The sequence below is a fragment of the Pantherophis guttatus genome, chromosome 1, assembly GCF_059756535.1.
Source record: "Pantherophis guttatus breed Tessera chromosome 1, ASM5975653v1, whole genome shotgun sequence".
Lineage (NCBI taxonomy): Eukaryota > Metazoa > Chordata > Lepidosauria > Squamata > Colubridae > Pantherophis > Pantherophis guttatus.
The window spans coordinates 172,614,699-172,625,098 of NC_142063.1; the positions used below are offsets into that span (position 1 = coordinate 172,614,699).

Sequence of the window (10,400 nt, forward strand, 5' to 3'; positions counted from 1 at the left end):
CCAATGCTACTTACTCAGCCTCTGGAGCAGATTTCTCAAATGTTGCTGTGATCGGACAAAGGGGAAGGGAAAGCAAGTCGAACCTTCTTGCTCTTCTTTCATTTGCAATGTCTCCCAGATGTTTTGCTAATATTTTGCTAGATGGCAATTTAATAAAACTGAACACATATTTTTTTAAAAAAGTGAATGGGGGTCTAAGATTCCTGGGGTTATTCTGCTGCTTCACAAAGCTAGCAAACCCATTTTTAGAAGCAAATATTGACTGTACGATAGTGCTTCCTCAACAAAATTATAATATATGAAACTTAATTGTCTTTATAATCATAAGTGTATTTCCAGAAATCACAATGTCTGGAGTAGAGTGAAAAAGCAAAATGTATCCTCTGAAAAATTAATTTAATGTAAGTGAATTCATGCTCATTGTTTCAAGACACTTTCCGTTCACTCTCTTCCTTGTCCCATTTAAGCAGAGTTTGACTGAGGTTTATACCCTTATACAAGGCTCTATGGGATGGGATACAATTGGAATTTCTTCTGAGGAAACATGTATACATTCGGTATATTGGGGATAATTTTTATTCATTTGCTTTTAAGATTTATAAGCCACCTTAAAGCAGCAGCCTTAAGAAACACTGGCCTACAAAGATACAAGAAAAATATCCATTAAAACAATTTAAGTTTCAGCCACCTCACCAGGAGGCTTTAAGGGTAGGATGTTTCTATTCAGCTCCTCCCCCAACACACACAATAGGAAGATAAAGCTGGTTATCTTACATGGACTATGTAGAGTGCTCTACACACTGACTACATTAATGTCAAGTTTCTTGAATGTGACTTGTTCACATGGCAACCAAGATTTAACCAAAAAAAAGAGCCCCCCCCCCAAAGCTAAAATTGGTATTTAAAAAATCCTTCCCATTTTGATTTCCAGGCAGAATGCTTTTATATTGAAAAAATTACAAGCAGTTTCCTTTTTCTATAGTAGAATAATCTCCCAAAATATAGCAGACAAAATCAGTGTTAGATTTGCTGGATGTGCCAACAGATTATTTTGCCTAGAAGGGTCTAGATTGTTATTAATATGCAACTGATGCAACAGCAAGACCACTGCTGGGAAGCAACTGGAAGAATTGTTAAGGCAAGAATTATTTGTCACTCCAACTGGATCAGCTGCCGAAAGGAGAACCATAAAGAAAACCAGATGTGACTCTTTAACCAATGTTTGTAACAAGCAAGCCAAACACAGGCTTCTGCCTTTCACAACCAAGAGGACTTTAAGTGTTTCCACCATGTATTTTTCTTTTTTTTAAAAAATACATTCAAAAAGAAACCTGGGGCTAAATATTATACATTAAATTTTACTGTTATTCCAGAGCAGTAAGATCCAAGGCACTCCAATGCCCCCTTCCAGAACTGAATTAATAATGTTTGGACCGCAAGAGAATAAAATACAGGGTGAACAGGATAATGACTTGCTGTTTCAGTCATGGGCATGGAAGTTACATGAGTACCACATGGTGCATGTCCCTTGTCTTGTTAACTCCACAGGCCAGAGTTCATCTGCTCCCTCACACTCTCTTTCTGAAGACAGGAGTTTTCAGAATACCAAGAAATCATTAATCAAGCCCAGCCATAAAACTCACACTACTACCTTAGGTGTCATCTTGCCCCTAACCAAGGAGTCTCTTGGAAGGGCTGTCCTCTCCAGCTACATTTCATTTTGCCAGCTGATAGTTAGACCGCTAAGCATTCCCTTTCCCCATCTCAATAGTTGGGCTAATCAAAGGTTTGATAAAAGTCTCTGATTTCTCTCTAGATTCCCATTTCTCCTGACAGTATTGTCTACCAGCACAGTTTTAACCTCATTACCCAATTTCCCTTTTTGGTAATATTTCTTAACTCTTCTAGTGTCTAAGTTCCCTCTGTTGGATGTGCAGAAACAAACTTGGATGGCATTGTTCTAAACCAGTATCACTCATGCAAGTTTTAAAAATAAATAAATAAAAATAAGTAGAAACTCAGATTACTGTTAATACAGCATGTTCCTACAGACTACTTTCAGTAAAAACTGGCTTATACTTATGCACCAATTACTTTGTAAAAGAGGGAAAACACATTATTCCATTTCTATCCGTTGTCAGTTGTCAACACCAGTTAAAAGTGATCACTCCTTATTCACAAAGAAAAAGGGGGGAGGGAAATACTTTATTCCTTTTTAAAATGAACTCAAAATATAATGCTAAAAGACCTCCAAATAACTTCCACCAGACCTAAGGATGTTCCCTGATTTATTATTATTCTTTTGATCTCGGATTTAATGCAAGCAGTTTGCAACTACATCGCTTTGTTAATGAAACTGTAACAGTGTAGCTTATTTTAAAAGAAGAGGGAAACAAAGATGAGAGAAAATGAGAAATAAAAGAGAAAAGAGAGGCTTTGATTCATCAATGCCCGGATTTAAGAGATTTACAGGAGTAAGGTAAATGGTTCACCTGCTGCCAGTTCTCCTCCAAGGATGGCAAAGCTGAGAAGTACCCGGTGTCGTGGACAAGCTGCAGTTCCTGGAATATACTATAACTAGCCAACACATCCATGTTGTTGTTGCTGCTGCTGCTGCTGCTGTTGCTGCTGAGCAAAAAAACAAACCACAACCTTTTCCTTTTAGATTTGTGTTTGAAATTTCGTGACGGGGTTTTAGTTCTGTTCATTAAAAAGGAGGGGGGGAAAGAGTCTTAGGCGCAATCAATCCAGATGTCCTTTTTCTCTCGTTTTGCTTTTGTTTGAGAGAGAGAGAGAGACCAGAGAATATTTGTAGTCACACTTTCAAAGATAGGGGGGAAAAATCAAGGCAGGAACAAGAGTGGAGGAAGGAAGGGGGAAAAAAGGAAAAGAGCCCCATCAACAACCCAATAAGAAAGGAAAAATGCACCCAAACATGTACAAGGCGAGCCGTCAGCCAGGCAACCAAGAGGGGGGAACTTCTCCACTTGTAGTAAAAAGCAATTGCCTTCAAGGGCTCTGTTGCTGACTCCAGCGCTTGGACCAGAGAAGGGGGGGAATGCAAACTCACTGACACGAGACTGCCATCTATTTCTGCATTGCTGCTCGCTGCTGAATGCAATCTTTGCTCTTTATTGTGGGGGGGTTGCATTTTCTCCCTTGTGCGCGCTCTCCGGGCGCGTTCCCACTCTCTCCCCCCCCTCCCCGTCCCTTCTCCGCGCAGTCGTGAGCTCTTCAGAGGAAACTGTCCATTAAGGCAGCGCGTGACCATGTAAGGTAAACAGGGGGAGGGAAGAAAGGGCCGCTCATGAAGTCACTGAGGCCCAATCGCGGCCTTCCTGGAGGAAGAGGGGACGGGCCAGAGCACGGAAGAGCCGGAGGGATTGGAGGAGGGTTTCATCCGACTGCCGCCTTATAAGGCAGTGTAAGGGGAGCTATTTTTAGAGAACTATATAAGCGGGCAGGGCTCGGTGCTGTGCGCCGAGGCTTGGGAGAGGGCTAGATGGCGCGGTAGCCGAGCTCTGGAACATGCAAATTTCCAGGGGATGTCTTTGCAGTGCAGCCAGCCAGCCTGCCTGCCTGCCTGTCTTTTGAATGACAAGGAGAATAAACGGCCGCAAACTGGAGAAGGGGGATAAACCAGGATACCTGGCCCGCAAGGAAGGCTGCGGACTTAGGGACGGACAGGGAAGATGATGATGAGCAACTGGGGCGCTTTTCTTCCTTAGTTGGTCGTGGCTCTCTTTATTTCACTGTCAAATGCAGGTCCTCCTTGGCATCTGTAGATAGATCTGTATAGCTGAAAAGGTAGCGGGAGCTCCACCAGCAATCGGGGGAGACGGGCGAGGGCGGGGAGGGAGAAACACCAGCGAGTCCGTGAAAGAAGTTAAGCATCCCCGCGGCTTGGCGTTCTTACTGGCTACAAACTAGCAATTTAGCGGGAAGTGCGCGATAGTCCCCGTTACGTGGGATTAAGATTCACTGAACTCATCCGGACTTCCTTCTAAGTAAAGTCTGCCCAGGATGGAGTCGCATCCCTCTGCTGTGTAGTTGACCTTGTAGCGCCAAGTAGCTCGGAGTTCGGACGCGCTTCCTTGTAGCAGAGAAGTGTAGGCGGATTCCGCTCCGCTCTGTTGCAGAGCCAGCTTGGCTCCCAGAAAGAAAATAACGGGAAATGCTAAAAGTGTAGCGAAGATCTCAAGTGAGAATTAGGTGCAAGAATGTTATGATTGGAATAGTGGACAACCCAGCGATGGATGGGAGAGGAGCGAAAAGGAGAGCAAAACCTTGGGAACATAAATGAAATCCTGATTAAGGTGTTTGAAAATGTTGCAGTATAGAGCCTGAATCCATTTGCTATCATAAAAAAAAAAAAAAAAACAACTACTGGCCTCTTTGTGTATTGCATTTTACATAAACATCTTAACAGTTTTTCCATAAATGGTTAGCCTGGATGACATTGACTTTCCCAAAGTTTTTCTGAAAGGGGGCGGGAGGGAAGTGAGCTTTTGCCCAGTAAACACAGAGAGATTTAAGTAGGATGTAATTCTCCATACTTTACAATACTATGTTTTTGCACACCCAATCTCCTTTCCAATTTTAAAAATATAACATTTAGTAAAAACTTTTACTAAAAAGTTTATCAACCCAAGTGCCTGGTCAACTGTCTTTGTAATGCTGTGGCTGGGTTTATATACATGTAGCTGAAAGAAGCTGTCTAGTTTTGTGGTTCAGTGAATTGTGCAAGCTCAGCCGGTGTGGTTAGTTTATGGTTCAGTGTGTTATGCAAACTCAGGCAATTTGATTAATTCAGTAAGCCATGGTTCAGTAACCATAAGTTTAGAGTGAGGTGTGAACACACTTTCAAAAGATCATATTCCTGCCATTATCTGTTTCAAAAAGCAGTTCTCCATAAAATTTGGAGTGTATTTGTCAAAATGGTGATCAACTGATCAACCTAATAACCACTGGAGGGGAGCAAAGGATTTATTCCTCCTGGCTACAGCATAGAGGTGATGCTGGCAGATCACACAATAGAAGCTGATGTAGTTGTGTTGTTAGGTATTTCACTGGATTTATATGCTACTCCCGTTCAAGCTGATCTGGACTGACATACATTCGAAACATAACAAATGCAGCTAAAAACATAATGCACATTGAAGTAAAATAAATAACAATGTATACCAATATACAGTGCAAGGAATCATTCAACAGCCATCACCAAGCAAAGGAAAACTTCCACTACTAGGAAAACAGTTCATACCATTTCAGTTCTGAAGTCCTTATAAAATAGCCAGTGCTAAAAACCAGGAGGGAGGGGTCAGTATGGATGTTCAGGGAGAGAATGACTGAGGAGGCTTGCCTCCAGGATCTCTGAAGATAGGACACCCTGAACAAAAGGACATACAATGAGTCCACCCTAACCGGATGTCATTGAACAGGAAAATAATATCGAGAGAAGTGGTCTTGCAGATAATTGTGGTTCTGAACCATGGGAGGCTTTAAAGATTATCACCTACATCTTGAATTGCTCCAGATCAGATGCAGGCAACTCACAACCAGCACAGCTCTCAATATGGTGGTGTTATCCAGACGAATTGGGAAGCACCCATAACTTCTCAAGCCACTGAATTCCAGAATAAATATGGTTGCCAAATAGTCTTCACTGGACATTGCAATAGTCCAATAAAGATGACTAAGTCATATGACTATTTGAAGAGGCTCTGATTCCAGAAGCACTTGTAACTACCAACTAGGTCAAGTAATTAAGGTCATTGGCGAGCAAGTACAAAGATAGCCAGGGAAATTATTGAAGCCTGGGAAACATGCCCCTTGACTGTCAACAGGAGTTCTGATTTATCATCAGCATGTCAGGTACTTAGGAGCCAAGGACTTGGCAGCACATGGAAACAACAGCCAATGACTTAATAGCCAGCCATCAACATCCCAATCAACCAATAAGCCACACACAACCAGGCACCACATAAATTATGATGTCTAGAATAGCCCAAAGCACACATTCTGGTAGAAGTTCCCTGAGGATGGAGTCCAGCACAAGTCCAAAAGCTCAGAAGATTAAACCAGTGATCCCAGTGATTGATTGGATTCTGCAACATTATCCTGGGACCCATATATTTGCTTTCATTCATGAAAGTAACTACCAACCAGGTGAAGCAAGGTTTTGGTGTGGGAGTGAGATGTGTTAAGACGTGTGACTTACATCCCCCAAAACGTTTCCAAGATTATAATTTTGCCCAATAGACAATTTTTACTTGCAAAGAGTTAGGTTTTTGTATATCTTGGTTGTCATTTAATCATCCAGAATTGTATAATTATGATGTACCTACTGGCATTAGTGTTGTTAAGGAGCTGGAGTAATTACTGTCCTGTCAAAACTTGTATTGATATTTCTGTATCATTTTTAATTTTTAACTGCAAGCATCAACATGGTTTACAATAAGATGACAAAATAGAATAAAAGCAACCAGTTAAAAAGAATGATAAAATATTGGTAAGTTTCACTGGGCAGCTAACAATACTGACAACTAAGGTGTTCACAGAAAACTCCCTACTGTGAGTCTATTTTCAATAGGGACACAGTGAATGCAACTAGGAAGAATCCCCTTCTTTCCACTATTGCAAAGTGAATGTTAGCAAACTGGTGTGATAAGCAAAATATATTTCACTGAATGTAAAGATGGAAAATGTCTTTACTAAAGACAACTGTTTTTTACATTGCCTATCCCTTTTTAGTGTTGTAAACAAACATAAATGTAATTTGATAGCTACCTTAAAGATCAGCAGTTTGGAAATGCATTTATTTTGAGATAGCATCGAAACCTGACAAGGTAGCTAATGAGGACCAGTCTGCTCTCGTGTTTAAGGCATTGGACTCAAGCAGGAAACCTGAATTCTAGTCCCGTTTTAGGCCCAAAAGCCAACAGGATGACTTTGAGTCAGTCCTACTTTCACAGTCACATTCTCTCCGCTCTAGGAAGAAGCCAATGATGAAATGCCTCTGAAAATACTGTGCAGAGAACTGACCATGTAGTTGCCATGACACTTGAAGGCACCACCTCCCAAAAAGGGAGGGCAGCTAATATATCCCTTTGAGCATGTGAGTTATGTGCAGTAGGAGTATCCATGGCACATAGCTACCATACTTGGTGGCAGCTCACAAAGAAAGATTTCTCATCCATGCAATGCATTACTGTACTTCAGTCTGATTATGAATCCATGGGTCGTCTGGCGACCTCTATCCAGGACAGATCAGAGTTCTAGCAAAAGTTGTTAATTACTGCTTACAACTAGGGCCTATATTAGCAACAATAACTACCAAGAACTGCCCAGATTAAGAATATGTTCCTGCTGATGAAGTGAAGTAGTTGATAAATCGCCCAACTCCCAGACTTGGAAGCCACTTACCCACTGAATTTCAGTCTCAGCGCTGTATCTTAACCATTGAAATTTTTTTTAGCTACTGTATTTTGTATATGCTGTCTCTTGTATACACTGTAAATGTAAACTATGTTTCTGAATCCCAAATAAAGGGGGCAAACAGAAAACGTTCTCCAATGCTGCACACTTTTTGTTAAACATGTTTTGGATAAAGTAATATTTAACAAAGCAAATACAGTATAGTAAGTAAGTAAACACTGGCATATAATTCAAGGAGAAAGCAAAACTACTTAACCAAAAAGTTTTCAGAATATTGAGAAGTCTACAACCGTGTTTAGCATCTGGTCATGAAAAGAAAATTCAACAATTTCATCTCCTGAATTTTCTTAACATAAAACGTGCAATCTAATGATTTGTCTGGTATTTTGCCATCTTTTATGCCTTAAAGCAGGGGTGTCAAACTCTATTTCATTGAGGGCAGCATTGTGTTTGACCTCAGGGCTGAGGATGGGTGTGGCTATGGCCATGGTGGGCGTGACATGGGACTCGTGTCGGGAAGCACCTGTGGTGGCCAAGTGCTAAGGCAGGACTTCCCTTCACTCTCATCACAGTCTTCCTTCCTTCCTTCTTTCCTTCCTTTTCTCTTTCCCTCTTCATTCTAATTTCTTTTTCCTTCCCAGCTTTCCTTATTTTTCCTTCCTTGCCCTCTTTCCATCTTTTTTTCTTTTTCTTTGCCTTTTCTCTTTCCCTTTCTCCTTTCCTGTACTTTCTTGCATGTTCAAATGCAAAAGGGGAAACATTTCTCCTTTTGTTTTTAGTTTTGATAGCCCTCTGCCAGCCAAAACAGGGTGCGGGGGAGCTGCTGTCAGAGGGCTACAGGAGGCTGTCCAGGCCAAAAATGGGGCATGGGGGCTGCACATGTGGGGGCCCCCCACACCCTGTTTTTGCTAGCAGATCTTTTGCTATTTCCAGGCCAGCCACGCAGGCCAGATCTAAGCACCCTGTGGGCCAGATGTGGCTCGTGGGCCTTGAGTTTGACACCCCTGCCCTAAAGAAAAGGACTGGAATATAGGTTAGGATCTGATCAGATTTTTAAAGGAAGTAAGGGGTACAGAATTAAGGTTAGGGGAAAAAATTCCTTCAATAATTGATAAGTCACTACTTTGAATTTGAAAATTGAAGCTAATAAAACAGTTCAAATAAGCCATTTTTGGCTTTGAGGTATGGGACTTGCCACCTTTCTAAATCAATTATTTTGTATTGTTTTTATATCCAGAAATAGCCAAGAAATACGGGTAGTCCTTGACTTATGACCATAATTGAGCCCAACATTTATATTGGTTAAGCAAGACATTTGTTAGGTGAGTTTTGCCCTATTTTACAATGTTTCTTACTATAGTTGTTAAATGAATCACTGTGGTTAAGTTAGTCAAATGGTTGTTAAATGAATCTGGCTCCTCCATTGACTTAGTTTGTCAAAAGGTCGTAAAAGGTAATCAATCACATGACCCTGGGACAGTGCAACTGTAAAAAATAGGAATAAGTTGTCAAGCGTCTGAATTCATGATCAAGACCATGGTGATGTTGCAAAGGTCATAAGTGTGAAAAAGGTTGTAAGTCTTTGAGTGCCATTGTAACTTTGAACAGTCACTAAATGAACTGTTGTAAATCAAGGATTACCTGTAGTGCAGGAAATACATCCTTCTGTGAAGTTTTGCCAACCTAAGTCTCTCCATACGGGCTAGGTTTCAATTTCCATTAACACTGGGCAATTTAAAAGGGGATAAGTTGGCACAGGATGATTTAGATATTTTTATAAATCAAAATAATATATAGTACTAAAATTGTGTATGAAAGCTCTTTAAGCAACTCAGACTGGGGCTGTGTATTTTGCATATTCAAAAAAACTTCTCTTGAAATTTTGGAACAGCCAAGCCGTATACTAAGCTCAAGTTCAAACAGAGTGACCATTTAATGCCAGGGCTTCCACCTGTCTGGCAGAATACTTAAAGAGGTTCAGGGTAAAACAGTGTGCGTTTTCATAATGATGGTTGGGAGATACAGATATTTCATATCCCTAGATTTGGTATGAAATTTGTAAGAAGAGAACATTAAATTAACTTGACAGTTTGTCTTAAGACAAAACAAATGACAAAAGTAATTAAACAAATACTGCTTATCTATCTATCCCCTGTTTCATTACAGCAAAATAATAGGAGAGCCAGGCTTTATAAATTATTGCCTTTAATTTGTTTCCTTATTCAATGAGAGAGTAAGTCCAGCTCCTTGTATTTGAGTAGGAAACTAAAATCTCAATAAACACTATAATGCAATAAAGGCAAGAATATCCTTTCCTGGAATCCCCCCTCCTTTTTTTTTAGGCTCTTAAAGTCTAATTTCCTTGCTTATTTTGATTGCTTCCTCTTCGACTTCTCACCACCTTGTCAAACTCCCCTCCCTTCCCTAAATGACATTCTTATTGAAGTGAAGTATTTTATTTCTCTTAACACTGAGACATTTTTGTGAAATACAGCACACTTTTGTGTCAGGTACTTTAAAATACACTCCTAAAGCTCTTTGTAATATCTGCAAATGCACTACAAAGCTTAACAGGCAGAGAGAGGGGAAAAACAGTAATAAGCTCTGCCATCTCATTACCTGGGTTGTAAAAATGGGGGAGGGAAAAAGGTCTCATTTTCTAGGGCAAGAAAATCCTTGTCAGACCCTATTTTTAACTTCCTGGTTTTTAATTGAAAGCTTATCTCTAGGGTATTTTTCTTTTCATGCATGTTTGCACCACTGTAAACATTTCTCTCCTTACACCAATCTACCGGGTGAGAAGTTCATCATTCTGAAAGGGGCTAATAAGTAAGGGAGGGTCTGCTAACTAAAAAGTTTCAGTTCGCTTCTTTGTTCTGCTTGGGAATACTCCAAAAGTCTTAGATAAGATGAATGACTGGAACTGACATATCACAAAAGAGCTACTTTCTTTTTATTATTCT

The 10,400-nt window shown here is 40.5% G+C and overlaps 1 protein-coding gene across 1 annotated transcript in view; it reads right to left on the reverse strand.

The window, feature by feature from the left end:
• The window catches only part of KLF7 (KLF transcription factor 7), a 77,613-nt gene extending 74,335 nt beyond the window's left edge, over nucleotides 1–3,278 (reverse strand). Inside the window, exon 1 of the mRNA XM_034431695.3 lies at nucleotides 2,493–3,278. Coding sequence (XP_034287586.2) covers nucleotides 2,493–2,708 — 216 coding nt within the window. The 5' untranslated portion in view covers nucleotides 2,709–3,278. The remainder of the gene's footprint in view (nucleotides 1–2,492) is intronic.
• Between the last annotated feature and the right edge of the window lie 7,122 nt (nucleotides 3,279–10,400).